At 39.9% G+C, this 18,516-nt stretch overlaps 1 protein-coding gene across 12 annotated transcripts in view; it reads left to right on the plus strand.

The window, feature by feature from the left end:
- Positions 1 to 18,516, plus strand: part of BCAS3 (BCAS3 microtubule associated cell migration factor) — a 292,321-nt gene that overhangs the window by 99,544 nt on the left and 174,261 nt on the right. For 6 of the 12 annotated variants that reach the window (XM_079325188.1, XM_079325189.1, XM_079325182.1 and 3 more), the window contains exons 17-20: positions 1,718 to 1,762; positions 7,367 to 7,491; positions 8,045 to 8,210; positions 9,326 to 9,426. In XM_079325188.1, coding sequence (XP_079181314.1) covers positions 1,718 to 1,762; positions 7,367 to 7,491; positions 8,045 to 8,210; positions 9,326 to 9,426 — 437 coding nt within the window. The remainder of the gene's footprint in view (positions 1 to 1,717; positions 1,763 to 7,366; positions 7,492 to 8,044; positions 8,211 to 9,325; positions 9,427 to 18,516) is intronic. The other 6 variants (XM_079325191.1, XM_079325190.1, XM_079325181.1 and 3 more) reach the window with 1 other exon arrangement.

The raw sequence follows: 18,516 nt of genomic DNA on the forward strand, positions 1-18,516 counted from the left end.
GAAAAAGCTGGTGTTGTCTTCTGAAATGTTTAATGGGCTCAGTTAAGTATTATTTGCCTTGAAGAAAGAACTGAGGCAAAGAAGAAGAAGGAAAAAAGAGTGTTCAAAACATCCATGATCATCATTTAGAAACTGAATTCTGAACTCCCAGGCAGATCTGACCACTCTCCAATGACTCTTCAAATATACACTCAATACATTCTAGGTTTTAAATTATGTTGGCTTTGGGTTATGCAGGAGATTTAACTTTCAATTAAATATTTAAGCAGTGCAATAGTGCTGGACTCATCCTCTAGACTGGCCTTTGACTCAGGGACTGGATTTGCTGACTTTATAGGAGATCATTCAGTTCAGACAATTTAATTGGGTTTTAACACTGTTCAAAGATGATATATTAGGTCTAGAAGGGTGGTTGATTCTGCCAAATGAGCTCTGTCTCCAAAAATGTTAACTAATTTATTAAATTCAAAAATGTAAAGGCCAGTCCCTTATATGGAAGTAAAAAATATGGGGTTTTTTGGCCTGTAGTACTAATTAAAAACAGGGGATTCTTTCTGTAATATTCTATTCTTTATTGGATTTTTGCATCTTTGTATGTTGAAGAATATATCTCTTAGGTTTGTACCTTCACCTGAATGTTTTTTGAGTGGATCCCTTCATTCATTGATATTGTGCTCATGTCAGATTTAGTTCACTGAATTCTTTTTTATCAGGCTGGTATCCTTTTAATTGTGTTGGTCTATGGCTGAGTGCTTTATACATCCTTCAGTGCTGGACCTTTTCTGGTAATTCATTGCCTGAAAATATTTCAAATATTTCACCTGTTTCAACTACCCAGAACTTATGGCTGAGTCAGAGTATGAGAAGAAGACAGAACCATTGACATTTCCAAAATCAATTATTTAGAGATTTTATGGTTGATGTTACATCCCAAATGAGACCCAAAGAAGCCTTGAGCATGTGAAATTTGCCTCCCTTTGCTACTTTTCAGATTTTATGCAAATATCACTATGGCAATAGCTTTTTAAAGGGAGATATCCACTGAAAATTCCCTCAGATTAATGAGTTAAAAACTTTCCACTGTGCAAAATACTTGAACCAAACATGAAATCAAATCATGGTGTAAATTGTTGGGTGGGCAAAAGCACTCAGCTTTAGATCTGGTGATTTGAGCATCAGATACATCTAAAGTGAGTCAGGCCTCTCTTTCCTGCATCTGTGCAAGCTTTTGATGGGGGGAAGAAGATTCCTGGGTAAAGCAGCTGAATTTCATGGGGTGTTTCTGTCCTAGCAAAAGGCTGAGTGATTGTCCCTAAAGGTTCTGATTGCACCTGCTGGTTTATTTGACCTCCTGTCAGTAATTTGTAAGACTGCCCCACTCAGCCCCTCTGTGTTCTATGAAAAGCCCACCTGTGGCTGATCTGATGCTAATTCCCTTTTCCTGTCAGTTCTGACTCTGGCAGCAGATTGGAGGGAGCCCTGAGCTGTGCCTAACCCCAGCCCTAACTGATCCCAGCTTGCACTGATGTCCCCCCTGTCCCTCCTGGCATCTCCCAGCTCTGGGACTGTGCCCCTGGCAGCTCCTGCAGGCCACCAGCAAAGGGTTAACAGGATTCTCTTCACTTTCTGCAGAAATCTTAATAGCATGATGTACAGTGTACTTGTTGGGAATTGAGTTCTCATCTAATTTCTGTGCATTTTTCCCCTTTCCATGAAGACCTTACCTGTTTGGAGCAGGATGTTTTTCCATAAAAGCTCCTTGGTGAGTTCCCAGTTCAAACCCAGCATGCCTATATTCCATTTGCTGTCCTTGCTGAAAATAACTTTGTGCCTAGACTTTTTAATTTTGGATTAATGTTTTGTTTTTATTTGTGTACCTGCATGGCTGATCCATAGGTTTCCACCCACATAATTTCACTTTTAAGCTATGGATGCGTGTTCACCATCAAGCATTGCAAGGAATTGAATTCACTTTTTATTTTTTCCCTTTTTTTTTTTTACCTTTGAGAGTGCATTTAATTTTTAAGTAGCAGGGAAGTTGAAAAAATAAATTATTTCTAAGTGGGCAGAAATGATTGCAATGTCTTTCCAAACAAGCCTCTCTCTTTTTTTTCTATATTGCTTCCTTTATTATTGTAGCACTAAGTTGCTTACAGACAGAAAACATCGATGATGACCTCTGAAAAATAAGCCAGATTAGCAGTGAGTAGGCAGTAAAGTACTGCAGTGAGAGGTGGAGCAGTAAAATGGACACTGAAAAAAAAAAAAAAAGAAAGAAGAAAAGCTGATTACTCTGAAAAAAAAAAATCACAGAACTATCTGAGGTGAAAGGGACCTTCAAGATCATCTTGTTCCAACACGAGAAAGAGTCCTGTTAAAATTGGGATATTTGAAATAAAAGGAGCTTTCATTTTAATGTGAAAAAATGCAGCATGTTACAAGGATACAGCCAAGAGAAAAAGCAAATTTTGCAAGTGTGTTGATGTTGGAGTTTGGTTCAGTATTTGGGCAGTGCTGCATCACCTCAGTCACCACTTTGTAACAGGATTGGGTTTAGCTGCTGGAATTCTGGATAGTAAGAATGGAAGAAATAGGAACACCTTAGAAAATTAAAAAAACTTCCAGCAAGGAGTTTTCTGGGGATTTTTTGGATTTTTCTGTGGGTTTGGGATTTCCTTTTTGTTTTTAATTTAGCTGAAGATATCTATTAACTATGGCCACCAGCATCTGTTAGAATATTAGTGCATGGCTCTTGGGTTTGCTCTAGAAGTTGGCACCACATCTATCACCCTTAATGTCTCTATTAAAATATTCTCTTCAGGAAAAAAAAAAAAAAAACTTGTTAAGAGCTTTGGAGGACACAGAATTCCCAGAGAAGGAAAGGGAAGTTTTGGGAAGGAAAGGAAAAAAAATTTCCCTTATTTGTGGAGAATTTCTAATTCCTGAAGTACTTTCCTAAGAACCATTTCTAAATTCTGGTGCACCAGTTTTCCTGATGGTGATTTTAGGAGTGCCAGGGCTCTGAAGAGGAGTTTTGGCACTGGATTTCTGAGCAGAGGCTGTGTGGGTCACCCCTGCACCAAGCAGGAGACATCTTCAACCAGAAATGGTTTTAGATTGAAGTAAGATTAAAAGGCTGAGATTAAAGAGGGGAATATATGAAATAGGCTCCAAAATTGTTGCCTGTCTTTCACAAGACTCTTTTTGTGGTTTGTTTAATGCCAGTGCTAGCTCAAAAATATTCCTTGTTCGTCTGCAGAGAAATTAGGATAAAAAACACACTTTGGGTGGGGGAAGAAATCATGTTGTTTCCATTAAGGTCTTAATGAGACCTAAAATTCTATAAACAAAATGGATGTTGATTTGACAGCTAAGTGCCTGGTGAATAAAGGATTCTACCACTGCTTTTCCTGCTTTTTCTTGCTTTATTCATGACCTGACAACTGGAAACATCTTTGGTTTTGTGTTTTAGGCACAATGATAAATGAATTAACATTTCAGGACTTTGAGACAGATTTTTTTTTTTTTTTGTAATTTTACATGTAATTGCTAATTTCATGCAGTATTTTTCTCCTGATACTTTTGTTGCTGCTTATGTAGTCAAGATAAAACTTATTCCATCAGCAGTCATAGATGTTTCCATTTCAGAGGGTTTAGTGTGGAATAAGTGCTTTTGTTTTTATGGATCTCATATATTTGGAGCCCATTTGTTGGGAATATAAAATCAAAGCAATTTTCAATCTTTACAGACTGGTATTATTTGACTGTAAATATTTGAATCTATAATGCAGCTTCTTCATATCACATATATGCAATTTATTTATTGTTTTAAAGTCATGTCACTTGTTTGACAATGGATTTAAAGATACATTTAAGAGCCAGAAGAATTTTGTGAGACATAAAGCTCCATCATGAACCATGCAGCCTCTGGTTTTCAAAATATTTTAAAAGTATTAATTCCTACTAGCAAAATAATAATAATTAAAATGTAAACTAATCAAAATATTGCAACCATTTAGTTTTTTTACAAAGAGCTTTACCACAATGCATTTCCAGAGATTATGGCAGAGTTTGATGTGTTACAAAGTCAACAAGTGGGAGCTCTGAATGGTTTAATCTGCTCTTACTGTGCTGGCAACATGAAAGAACTTGCATGCTGAGCTCAGTCTCTTCACTGCTTTTTAAGCTCTGACAAAATGATGTCTTCATTTTCTTCTTTAGTTTCCTCACATCTCCTTTTGTGCACTGTCAGTATCTACATCTCAGTGCTTCTGCATTGAAAATAGAAATAATCCTCCAAAATTATGTCAGAACATTTAATAGGAATACAAATTTCCTCAAATATATTCTATTCCTGATACAGGTTTCTGTACAGATCTAATTGGGGTAAAACTACTGCTGTGTCTCACTGAATTCCAGGTGTGGTTACACAGTGGAATAGATCCAGAGAGGAAAAAGTAAATTGCCTTTTCATCTTCCTGATGTTTAAATACAATGTTGTTGTTCCCAAGGTTTGGGAGAAATGAAGAGTGAAATTATAATGGGGAGTGTTTTGGTCCCATTTGCTTCACTGTCTTGGTTTTAGCATTCACTCCCAAAAATCTGAATTTCTTCCTGCATCCCTTCTCAGGAGAACTGCAGTACAGTCTTCTGGAAGTTACTATATTATGAAGATTATTTTAAAGTAACTGTTTTGTAAAAGTGAGGCCAAATGTGCCTAAATTTCAGCTCTTGGAATAATTTATGAAGTGCTGACAAGCCAAGAGCAAGAAAAGAGCAGGAGTTCATAGCAGAAACAAGTCATTCACCACCTACCTTCAACATTATTGTTTAGTTATCATTTATAAAGCTGAGAGGGTGTTTGCATCTGCAGAATAATGAGGATTTATAATTTCCAAGTTGTTAAAATATCACAATGACATGTAAAGATATTTTTCTAATGGCATTACTGTTACTGAAAATAACTGGGCTTTGGAGGTTTGCTGAAGGAATGAAATTGGGGTTGGAATGTATTGATGAAAACTCAGGAATCGAGTAAAATGATGGTCAAATGAAAGATTCCTCAGCTACAATAAGCTTCAGAATAGACTTGTTGACATCTCAGCAGGATTCTCAGAAATCTGTCCAAACCAATAAGATGCACAAATCTTTTTTTGTTTGTTTGCTTGTCTTTGTTTGCTAGCAGGGCTGAGTTTAACCACATGAGTAATCGTGTTTTACAAGGTCTGCTCTTTCTGGCTACAAAACATCATCCTCGAAGGGAAAAGCTTCTGGCACTGAAACCAACACTTAAGTGCTTGCCTTGAAAGAAGTACATCCTAAAGACAAGATGTAAATAGAACTGAGCTCAGACCATTTCCTCTAAGGCTGTTTATAATTGTGTTTGCTTGAACACAGGTCTGGGGACTCAGAGTGTGGAGAGCTCTGGAAAAATGTGTTGAGTCCCAGGTTCACTTCTGCTTCAGGGCTTGGAGGCAATTCTGTCTCTGTAGAACTTTAGTTTGTTGCTGAGAATAGCATTTGCTTCCAATTTTTTTTACATTTTAAATTATTTCATTAACCTTGTAAAATCATTTAAATAACCTCAGATTGTGTTCAGTGAAAATTGAGGATTTTAAGAGTATTAGGATGGTATAGAAAGATCCTTTTGTCAAGAGGAAGTGGATATAGCAGAGTCATACCTGTGCTCCTGATTTTCTTTGTAGTGATTGATGGGTAACACTGTCCTGAGCAATATTCTATATTAAACCAAATCATGTATTAACTGAAGTAAGCAACAAGACTCTAATTCACTGATACATTTATCTTTTCAGTTTTGAAGGAATATGAGTATGTGAAAGTGAGAGCTGAAATAGTTCTTAATATACAATTTGGTTAAAAATACTCTTTCTGTAACAGATGTTTATTTCAAAATGAAAGAAATCTATTCTGATTTTTTTTCTCAGAAGCTAATAAAAACTTCTTAGTTAACACAATCTCAGTTTAAATATTCTGATATAGAAACATGATGTGCCACTGGAAATAAGGGAATACATTTATAATCAGGACCTTTTTGGAACACAGATTTCTGACCCAGTCATCTGTAGCTGTAGGTTTAACAGTTGGATATTAAGTGCTTTGTGGTGGTTCAATACCAGAGTTACTCACTATAAATTCCAACTGCTCTTTTGGGACATTCCTGCTTCTCCCACATGTACAAGAGCTCCAGCTCTGATCCAAGTCTGTGGAAGTTTGTCTGAGTCTTTGCATGGTCAATGGGATGGAATTCCTTTGGGGACAGCTTTTTTTTTAATTTCTAACTGATACATGTGACCACAGTCTTGCCATGTATGATCTGTTAGTATAAATTAAATATCATAATAACTATACAGTGTTTTAATTTATTTCTCCTGTTTAAAAATATTCTTCTGGTACTGAATTCCATTGTAACACTTGCATTCCTTTGTTTGCATATACACACTTCTCAGAACTGGAGACTGTTATGTAAAAACCAGATTAATGGGATGGTCTGATCACAGGCTGAAATTGTGTGGAAGAAGAAATTAGTAGAAGAAAAATGGAAAGGAGGGATGGGTAGGAAAAAGAAGGGAGCAGTGAAACAGAATAGAGAGAAAAATATAAAATAATTCAATTGAAAGGACTAGAACAAGGGGAACATGAAGGAAGAAGAATCCTTTGTGGGTTTGTCAAAGAGCTTTTCTCTTAAGGGTGAAATCCTGATATGATGAATTGAGGCATGGGCAGTGCTCTGCCCATAGTTCTGAGTTTCTGAGAGCAGAATGTCAGGTACCTGTGAGGAGAAACACCTTGGCATGTCTCAGTAAACATCCTCAGCCCCTGGATGTGCTGCTGGCACATTGTGGGCTCAGTCTGCTATTCCTGAAATCCTGACATGTTCTAACAGTGGCTCATGAGTGTGTGCATCACTCCCTGTCCCCTCTGCATGTCCCTCCCTCCCACCCTTTGTCACTCATTTCCCCTGGTTATTCCTGACTCCCTTTGGAAAAGACACCTGGAATGGCTGAGCCAGAATCTGTATTTTCATTCCCAAAGGATTTAGGATTTCTTTGTATTTACTTCAGAAGTTGTTTCTATTGAATGGAAATGTTCAATATTGGGTCTTTTAAACAATTCAGTTCTCCATTATGAGCCAGTGGTGTTCTTCAAGTGAATGAGTTCAGTATTCCAGGGGAATCTTGGACTTGTTATTAGGAAAACCTGAGCATCTGTAAATCCTGCTCAGCCTTATGGGAACTGCAGATATTCCCCATTTCTAAAGTAATATCTTTAAAATGCTGTTAAGCAAGGGACATCTTAATTTTTTGAGAATTAACTTGTGTAATTTTATTTTGTTCTTTCTTTAAAGCAAATCCAAACCAGCTCCACAGATTTCACCCAGTAAATCTGTGGGAGGGGAGTTTTGTGTTGCTGCAGTCTTTGGAGCTTCAAGGTCATGGTTTGCAAACAATTCCGGTCTCAAACGAGAAAAAGGTTGGTACCTCACAGAATTAGGACTTAAACTTAAATTCTTCTTTTGTGACAGGTTGTAAGCAATTTGTGGATTTTGTTCCTTAAACTCAGCGACAGTCGAGAATTTTAGGAACATGCTTGGAGTGCTTTTGGTAAAATGCACAAGAAATTTTAATTAGTGAAATGAATAATTGATCTTTTATTATGATACAGTGTCAGAAACCCAACTTTGATAGGTCTGTCCAAAGGTATGTGGGAAGTGGCACTGAAAAAATTGTGAGATAAAGATAATACAGCTTTGCTAAAGCAAATGTACAAGGTATGTTTGGAAATGTGTCATCACCCGAACACACCTTGATGGGAAACTTCTCTTTTTTGAGATATTCACACGACTGTGTGAAAATTGTGTTTTGTACAATTTTCTCTTTGTCTCCCCAGCCTTTTTGCTACTTCTAATTCACATTTTTAGCCGCAAGCAAGAGACTTAAAAGAACACAGACTCTGCTATTGCTGCAAAAGCTTTTTCTCTTCCTGCTGTGCTGTTGCAATAATCTTTTCTCTCTTTTTACCCCAGATCAGTCCAAGCAGTTTGTGGTGGAGTCCCTGTACATCATCAGCTGCTACGGGAGCCTGGTGGAGCACGTGCTGGAGCCGCGGCCGCTCAGCACCGCGCCCAAGATCAGCGACGACACCCCCCTGGAGATGGGCACCTGCCCCAGGGCCAGCTGGACTTTGGTTAGGTACCTCATCCCTCTGCCTTTCCCTTCTTCCAGCCACAAAAGGCTTGTGGTGTTTCTTTTTGAATGAGCTGCATGGTGATTGTAAAGACTCCTTCAAGTTTTCTGTTGAAGGAGAGGAATTCAAGCCTTGCTTTCCATACAGTTCTGTCAGTGTTCATGTGCCTCAGTGGGAACTGAGCTTTTAAATCCTTCTCTACACTTGGAGCTAGACATGGGCATGTCTATGAATCAATAGAGATCCTTATTAATTGGTGATTTTAAATGATCAGGTTGTAATTTTCTTCTTATATAAGGACTAGAAACGATTATTCTGTTAGTGTTGAAGTACAGAATTCTGCTGAGACATGAGCAAGATTCCCAAGACGAAGCATTGTGAGTTTTCCTATGAGCAGCTGAAGGTACCATTTCTAAAGACAGCAGAAGAAATTATTCCTGACATGTGGAAGAAAGTAAAGAAAAATTGATGAGAAAGTGTTGTCAGTGCTTTTGACGTTTTAAAATATTTTTCTATCGATTTTTCTTGGCTCCTACATTCCTTAGTGCTGCTTATGGCTGGACTTGAGTGATCAATACTTGATTTACCAAGCTATTTAGGAGTGGCCCACCCTAATTAAAATTACAACACAGACTTTGGGACCATTATTGTTGAAATGAGTAGGTTGTAATGGAATTGAAAATTCTAATTGGATCAATAATCCATAACTTTACACAGCTTTATTTTCACAGTAAGTGCTCAATGACTTCACAGGATGGAAGCAGTGGTAGTTAACAGAACAAAAAAAGTTCCCCAGTTTCTCCTGTGTGTTTATATAACGTCAGCATGACATACAATGGTCCTAAACATATTTACCAGCTTAATCTAAACCTCCTTCCTGGCTTTTTTTTTATGCAATCCCTGCTGCAGTCAACAACCAAGTATTGTCTTTGCCTCACAATCTGCACGATTTGGCCCTGCTGTTCCACTGCCTGTGGTGGATTGCAGTGTTTGAACAAGCTAATTTAAATAATTACAAACATTTTGTGAGCTTGTATAGATAATTGCATGTGATGACAGAAACACTGATTTACATTCTCTGTATTAGCTTAAATATTAATAGTCTTGTGTTTTACCTCAGAACTCCTCAGTGGAATGAACTCCAACCACCATTTAATGCAAACCATCCACTGCTCCTGGCTGCAGATGCTGTGCAGTACTACCAGTATCTTCTGGCTGGCTGTGAGTAGCTGACAACTTCTTGTCCTGTCTCATGTGCACGTTGTAAGCAGAGGGTGATTTTCTGAGTTGATTTTTCAGCCAATTTCAGTGTATGGTCAACCCCAGAGTAGGGTTCTGTGTAACTGTGTTGGTAAGGATGGAGCAGGGAAAGTAGTGTTGGTATTTTTGCCATCAGTCAGAGTTGTGAGGCTGTGGGAGTGCTTGGCTGGCTTGAGAGACACCCACCAGATCCCATGAAATCTCCAGGGTTTCCTCACCTCATTCCTGCTCATGCTTTTTGCCATTTCCTCCTGTAAATTCCATACCCAGTGACAAGTGAGTGCATCTGCATTTCCCTGTCCCTGGGAACTCCTGGTTGCTGGGCTCCTTCCAGCCACAGTCTCAGGCAGCTGCTTCCCTCAGGAGCCCTGGCACTGCTGCCAGGGATGCTTGCCCACCTGCCCTGTGTCTGGCCCAGCCACACCATTCCCAGAGAGCCAATATTCCATGGCATGGCATACAGAAACATTCATACACATAGAGCTCTATATGTGTGGTCTATCCATAACACATAAACCCACACATTTTTATAATTGTTTTGTAGAAAATTGAGTATTTCTCTTTTATCTGACAATTTAAAAGAGAGAAGAGTACTGACAGTGAGGAGCAAGGCTCTGTTCTGTCTAGAATCAAAGTGATGCAGCAGCTGAAATCTCACAAGGGAGCAGCTCCTGGCATCTGTTGAGGTTCTCCTGGGGAAACCAGAGCTGTGCACAGTTGTCAGTGAAGCAGCATTGTGTGACAGGGGCATTTCAGATGCCCCACTGGCCATGTGGGCCAGGGGCACTTTGGATGGGGCTGGTGAAAGGGACACTGGTGCCAGATTGGATCTGCTGCTTCTACCTGTCCATCTGCTGCATCTGAGTGTTATGGAAACCTGCAAAGTTTGACTCTTCCTTCTTCTGTGCTGCAAAGAAAATTGGGATAAGATTCAAAAGGTACAAAAGAATGTGAAAAAGTACTTAGTTGTGCACAGCAGCATTAGATTTGCATTTTGGCTGGATTTTTTTTTTGGTAGATTCCTGCCTTGTTTCACTTGTATCCTACAGAGTGAAACCAAGGGTGGATGGGGCTCATTTTGTGTATTTTATTAACATTTTATTAGCAGTTTAAATACTGTTACACAGTGCAGTATGCACGTGTACAAATACACATTTCACATGGTTTAGTACTGAAAAATTTTAAGGAAAGAAGAATGAATGGTGGCTAAATTCCAGCAAATTAATGAACTTAAAGGGGTTTTGCATATTTGACTGACTTATCCCTTGTTTTCTTTCTGTGACTTCTATGACTTTCACATGTTTTTTGCATGTTTGAATTCACGTTCATGGCACATGATGGAATTGCCATGGAAATAGGTAACTGTGCATCACCAGAAAGTCTGACATCTTCATTTCATGTTTGTTTCCTTTCTTCCTTATCTTTCCACTTAGAATTTTTCTATTGCACAGTAGATGCAATATCTGAAACATGGCCAATTAAAGAACTTGTGTTATTTGAATAATAAGACTTTTAACTCAGGTTTTAATTCCCATAATAGGAATTCTTTAAGCTGGATGTGAAACAGAAAGAATAATAGAATAATAACCACTAAAGACAGCAGAGTATCTAGAGGACAACGCAAATAATAGAGAAATTTGTCTGATTGTCTTTGAAGTTTTGTCTTCTGGATTTATTCAGGCTGAAGCTCCTGAGTGAAGTCCCTGACAAAGGACTCCAAGCAGCTTTCCCACAAAAGCCACCTGTTAAAGAGCTGCTAAGCCCAGCTCAGCGGCTCTGCTTACCTGCAGCTCTGCCCGGGGCTGGCTTTAGCTGCAGCCCGGCTTTGCTGCGCTCCAGCTTCCTCGGGGGCTTTAATTGCCAGCAAATGGCTCAGTCGGGGCTGAGGGGGGCTGGTCCATCTGTCTGCCACGTCAGTGCTGAGAGGAGCCGTGGCGCCGATTCAGGGTCACTCTTTGGAGCTGTCTCTCCGAGGTAGAATGCAGCAGTTTCTCTCCGTTTCTGTATAGCATTTCTGCCAATTGTTTGGCTCCATTAAGTGTGCAGGGGAAATAAAAGCCTGAATGACCAAGTCACAAGGGGGTATGGATAGACCCTTTCTTTGTCCACACTCAGAACATTGCATTAGGTCTCATTATCCATTTATAATAAGTGACCTTTGCCCCCTGGGTCATTGAAAAACCCTCAGTGTGCTTTTTAGCACAGAGTACCTCTGTCAGCAGCCAGGGAGAACAATGAGACGTCTGGCAGGCTGCTTGGAGGCTGCACGGCCAGGTTTTCATAAATAAGAGGTTTGATGCCAAAACACAGGGCCAAAATCTTCCTTAGTCTTTGAAAAAATACAAACCAGACCGGTGACTTCTTGTGCTAAACAGAGTCTATTCAAAAATCCTGCATTAGGTTATCAACACATGGTTCAGCTTTTAATATTTTTAAAGAATCTGAAAGTTTTATTTGCAGCTAGAAAGGAAAGAACAAGGAACCATTGTCTGAAGAAATGTTTTGTCCAACAAGTGTCCAAGACCTTTATCCCAAGGGTATTTGTAAGTGGATCAGCACAGCTGTTTCCTTGCTTTGAGGTCATCTGTGACATCTGCTGCAGAAACCTGCATCAGTGTGTGCAGCTCGTGTCTACCTGAGCAGTTAGCACAGCTCAGGCTGCTGCACAGGTGAGAGGGTGGGAAGTGAGGGATTTACAGCTTTCTGGAAGTTCATGGCTTGAAAGTGAACTTGCATGTTAAATTCCACAGCCTGGTGGCCTGCAGGAAGTGTCAGGATCCTGCTCCAAATCTGCAGTGGGTCAGAGAATGTAACAGTCCTGAGAGCTCCTTCTGACAGAGGACATTACAGGCTCACTTGTTCCTATGAGTCCAGCCCACAACTCCTGGATTAATGACAATCCCCAGGCTTTCAGTGCTGAGTTTCAGATATCAGATATTTCTCTACACTGCTCACATTTAATACATAATAATCTACCTTATTTGTGTCTCTAATGTTCTCTCTTTATTCACCTGTGTTCTGAGCAACTTCCAAATTTAACCACTACAGAAGGAAATGCAAGTCACATTTTATTCTTCCTAAATGTTTTTCCTGTAATATAAATAGCATCATGTGGTTTATTAAACTGTCCTAGCAGTGGGAGGAGAGTTGTGCCAGGCACTGCACGTGTGCACAGGAGGGTTTTGGTGTCCACAGGAACTTGCAATGTTAAACTTTCTCCACAGAGTTGCCAAGATTTTCATTAATTACTCTTTAAATCCTGCCTTCTTCCTGCTGTTTGGCACTTAGGAATTAAGGTGCTTTGGGCTGTATAAACTCTGAGGATGCTGTTAAGATGTGCTTTCCATGTCCATGACAATCCTCTGGTTGTGTTCAGGTTTCTTTCAAATGAATTCTTTCCTGTCTTTTACCAGGTTCTGAAGTTTTGCATATTTGATTGATTTATCCCTTGATTCCTTTCTGTGACTTCTGTACCTTTCACATGTTTGAATTCACACAGTCACGTTCATGGCACAGAATGGAATTGCCATGGAAATAGGTAACTTTGCATCACCAGAAAGTCTGATATCCTCCGTTATATTAATTTCCTTTCTTCCTTATCTCACCATTCTGAATTCACTTTTCCATTGCACAGTAGATGCAATATCCAAAACATGGCAGATTAACACATTAATTAATAAATCCCCTAAAATTGACCAAAAACTGCCCCAAAAAGATAGTGAGTAGATTGAGATCTGATTTCTCTCCTTTGGCTCTGCAGAGGGCACCTTCACATTCCAGGCAAGAGTTTTGGCTCATCAGGACCAATTTCATGGGCACAGCCTACAGTTGTCAGAAGTGGGCCAGTGACAAGAATTAATATATTAACTGGTGTGCAGTACTCTGACAAATTGCTTACTAAATACATCAAAATTGATTGGGCATTCTGTGTTTAAATTGACAAATGACTGCATTAGGGGAAGGAGGGAAATCCATTAATTACAGCTGCCCTCAACCATAGGAAATGTAATCGTATAAATATAGATTTTGTTAAAACAAAAGTCTGTACTTTACTCCTGTGTTGCTGGTAAGTGTACTTGCACCTCTTTGCTATTAAACCTGCAATAGGAGGTTTTGAAGACAGATCTTTGCAATTGGCTTTTAAATAATCAAAGAGCATTTCTGTTGTGTTAAAAGGAAAGATGCAGTATTTCTGCATCCCACTCTGACCACTCCTGGAAATTGTTTCTCTCTCAGAAAAATGGACCTGTAGCTGAGGCTTCTGTTGTCTCATTAATTGTTTATTCTAAATGCAATGTAATTTGTATTCCAAGATGTGAGCATTCAAACCAGCACTCTGTATTCTCCTTCCTTGTCCCTGTACTGCTCTCCAAGTCATACTTGCAGGGCTGTTACATTTTTCTGAGTAAGAATTTGAGTTAGGCCTGAAGATACAATCAGTTTTATAGGCTTCGTTAAGGGATTCTTGAAAAGATTAGGGCCTGTATTTACAGCTGCCTTTGACTTTTGGCTGTTACAACAGATTTTCATTTCTGGACCAACTGGTGAACATATCTTGTGTTTCACTGAAAATGGCTTTCATTACAAGTCCAATTTAGTAACTGTCCATTGTCTTCAAAAGGAGGGGGTGAGCCTTTCCCTGCTGTTTGTTTGGGTTAAATGATAACACCATTTATACAGATAATCTCTGTAGCTCTGACCTCATGTTTGCACTTCCTGCTCCCTCTAATGAAAGCTGTGCACCCTGGGCAAAACTTCTGTCTCCAAGCAGCATCGTGGTTCTTTATGTCCCCTTTTATATTCCTTTCATACATTCCATTGACAGAAATAAAAATTACATCCACAGAGCTGGTGAGTATTGTGGAAAATCTGAGGGTAAGATGGAGAGTGTTTTAAATAACTGTGAATATGTGGTGTGTACATAGGCACTGTGAAAACCAGGCTGTGATGCCTGGAATGACAGCCAAGGAGTGGAACAGGAGGAATGTGGACATTGTGGTCCTCCAGCCCTCCTCAGTGCACAGCAGAGTCTGGTCATAGCTGAATGAGCTGGGACTGATAATCCCATTTAGTGTTGTAACTCTTCCTTTCTCCTTGCATTCTTTTGAGGGTGCACCTTTAGCAGTGGGTTTGGGCTGGAGGAGTGCAGGTGATGGTACATCCCTTTCTGTGTGTGTAACTCTAGAGTGTTGTGTAGCATTTTTGGGGAGGCCAGAGCTGCTCTTGCTCTGGATATGTTCAATGTCTGTCACAACGAGCTGGGTTTCAAACAGTAAAACTGATCAAAAGCAGAGCCTGTGCAGTAACAACAATTACTGTGTCGTGTGGTTATGAGGTGTTCAAAGCCTTTCTGCTCTGGCTCTGTGGCAGGGCCACGCTCAGGCAGGAACTTGGGGCACTTTCAGCTGCTCCATTCCAGCATCTCTGCTGGGCTGTGCTGGTTCTGCACTTGGCCAGTTGAGAATAGCCCATTTCTGGAGTCCATCCCTATCCAAACCAGCTCTGACCTTGCCCTGAAGTGGGAGAGTTTCACCTGAGTTCACCTGAGCTGCCGTGGAGAGGAGCTGGAAGGAACCATGAGGTATGAGTGAACACTTCCACCTGCCTCGTTCTCCTGTGCTGCTCATGTGAGTGGTGCCCAAACTCCTGCCCTTCAGCTGTAGCCCCTGCCACAAAGTTGGGTCAGTTGAGTGTTCCAGCCTTAAAACTGCAAAATCAGAGTGCCAGAGCGTCCATTGTCTAGATTCCCCCTTTGAACAACGGAGTAACTCACGATACATTCTCATGCAATATTTGTGAAATAACACAGATGCACATGAGCTCTGTAAGGTGCATTGGCAGCTGGCAATGAGCCTGTTGAGGTTCTGGTGCAGGGACACACCTGGGGCTGTGCACAGCTCCCTCAGCTCAGCCACAGCTCGCCCGCCCCAACCCGCGATTTACAAACCGACCGCTGGGAACGGCGCTGGCGCAGCGACTCAAACACTTTCAGATGTGTACAAACAACAATAATGAACAAGGGCACATGCTGAAATGGTTCTTTCCTCCTCCTGCATGGTCATCTGGAAGTCCTTAGAGCAGGGTCCGTGAGCACACAGGGGTCAGTTTTCAAAGCGGCGTGCGGGGATTTCGCCGCGCGCCTCCCATTGCCGCTAATGGGAGTCAAACGGGTAAATCCCCACGCTCCGCTTTGAAAATTTACTACTAAGCCTCTTGACTTCTCACTACATACTTTGATTGTAACAGTAATCCATGGTTAACATAATTTTCCCGACAATAATGTCAAACATACTTTTGAAGTCGGTGAATTATAGAAATAGTTACCTCTTCCATAATTCTTTAAAGATGGCCATCAGATGGATTTCACCGTGGGTTCGTGCAGTTGAAATTATTCTTTAACTCAGAAAAGAATATGTTTGTTCTGTTGTGGTGCCCAACTGTTTGTCTGCTCACAGTCTGAGTGTTGAGCAGCTTTAAGGTGCTCCATCCAGTGAATAATAGCAGGTTCTAGCTCTGCACAGATTTAAAAGTGCACTGTACTTGTCTGGTCTCCTAAGGGAACTATGGAAGTGGAAGCTCAAATTAAGCACAGGGAATCTATACCAGTCTTTTGTGGGGAAAAAAATCCAGGCTGTTCACTATCAGACCAGTGTGAGTAAGGAGCAAGTAAAGCAGTCTTAAAAAAAAAAAAAAGAAGATTTAGTCTCCTAAATATAGACTTACCTATGTCTTTATTAAAATGCTGATACAGAGAGTGGATGGTCCATAAAGCACCTAATAAACTGTGGACAGTACACAAATAATGAAGGAATCCAGCTCTAATCAATTGCTGGTGTGAAATAACTATCAGAATAGCTGAACTCCTGCTGCACAGACAGTTTTAACTTAATTTTATTGTATTTATGCATATGAGAATCTCAGAAAGTCCTAACAGAAAAAAATGAGCAGGGAGTCATTTTGGGTAAAAGAGAATATCTTTAATTTGCGTGCCATGCTCCTGTAGGAGCTTACAAGCTGAAAACTGCATTAAAACCAGAACTTTTTTCATTATTGTGCAGCCACAAGAAAAATTACATTGAGCATATCTCCAGCCTACAAACAGTTATTGCTAACATGGCTGTGAGTGTTCTGCCCAAAATGAAATCCTGCAATTTGCTTTGTTGTTTGAGCATAGGTAGAGCCAGAGGCACAGAGCACCAGGTGTGACACAAACCCACAAAGTGCTGGATGTGAACTACACAACTGTGGGACACCAAAACCAGCCCCTGACAGAGCTGAGATCACAGCAATAACAGGGGAAAGGTGAATGTGGTGAATTTGGAGTGGCTCCATGGAGACCTGAACCAGATCCATCACATTCTGCTGGTGATGCCGTGGAACAAATGCACAAGGGAAATAATTCTAATTGTGGAGCTGAATTCCAGCTGAAGTTTGTTGATAATCACCTCAGGTCTCTAGACAGAGAAAAAGCATCAAAATCAGGTGTTAGGGTGGGGTTTTTATGAAAATAAGGGCTATGTCATTTTTACCCTGTGTACCTGCTCACCATGGACATCACTGCAGACTGGAAGGGTTAGTTAAGAGTACATTGTCCTGTTCTTGCTGCATCTTAGAAACTCATTTGACATTATAAATGTTAATGATATTAAATTATAATTATGGAGATGGAAAAGGCAAGCTCTCTGGGTGTCTGCAGGCATGTGCACAGCAGGCAGCACCAAACAAACTGATTTTGTGGTGCTCAAATACCTTTGTTTGCTCTTAATTTGGACAAACATCCAGCCCTTAGAGAAGAGCACGTTGGGAATTTCATATATAACTCTCAATTAAATTGAATTGTGCAAAGCTTATTTCTATAAATGAGAAAATTAAAACCTTTTGGTTCAAGAAGTACACAAAACTAAGTAAAACTAATGATTTATTGTTCCCAAATTAAAGCCATAAGTGCACACACTACAATTGAACTGTAGTGGTTCTTTGTTCCAACACTTTTATGCTGCTGAAAGATGACAATTTATAATCTTTCAAGGAAGATTTGTCTTAGCTTTAGGTATTTGTTGTATAATTAGCCTATCTAAGAACAAACCCACTTTGTGTTAATTCCAATATTCCTCCACTGTGTGATTATCTAGGTCTTGGCAGGAATGTCTATGCAAATGATTTGAGATTAATACAAATTGTTTGTTTTCTTTACTTGTCAGTAAATATCACGGAGAAGTTTCTAAACAATGAGGAGGATTTTTCATACTTATTCATGGAACTGTGTGGATCAGATCCTGGAATTCCAGAGAAATATCAGCTCTGCTGTATTTCAGCCTTTGCTTTGCCTTGTGTTGACACTTGTATCTCCACAGTCCCTTCTGTGCAGTTTTCCTGGCACTAACAATTATCACACAAATAATTTCATTTGCAATGTGGCTTTTTTTGCTATAGGTATCAGTCCAGTTTTTCAGAATTGTCTTTGAATGCTCATTTTTGGATTGATTTAATAAGCAGACTGTAGAAACTCCTGTCCCATCATGCTGCACAAGACAGAAGTTGTATGTTTTAATTCTTCACCTTAGATTTTTAATAGACACTTATTTGTTTCTTGTTCCTGTTCTCTCTCTGCTCCATTTGGGACTTTTCCCAATGACAGAGAAATTCCAGGAGAATCAGTGAAAAAACACTTGCTCTAAAGCTTTCCAAGAATTGGAATTTTTTTATTTGTTATCCTGCATGGTTGGGAAATTCTTCAGAAAATTAAAATACTCTGTGTTGCAGCATCAGAATAACCTCACTGATGCGTGGGAGTCTGGTGCAATTTCCAGTGTAAATTCAGATTTTCAAAGAATTAAGCTGGAAGATAAAAGATACTCCTGAGCTCAAATTCCTGGAAATGTCCTTCCAGGGTTAAATAATCTCATCTTGGAGCTTGTGAGAGGTGTGTGACCCAGAAATGGAGGAAAAGGGAGCTTTGCATTTTAATATGTTTGTTCCTGCAACTTCAAGGGCATTTTTGGAAAAATCTGCCCACATGAACGTGTAACAAGCAGCAGAGCAATGGCAGAT

The sequence above is a fragment of the Erithacus rubecula genome (genome assembly GCF_903797595.1).
Source record: "Erithacus rubecula genome assembly, chromosome: 22".
Taxonomy (NCBI): Eukaryota; Metazoa; Chordata; class Aves; order Passeriformes; family Muscicapidae; genus Erithacus; species Erithacus rubecula.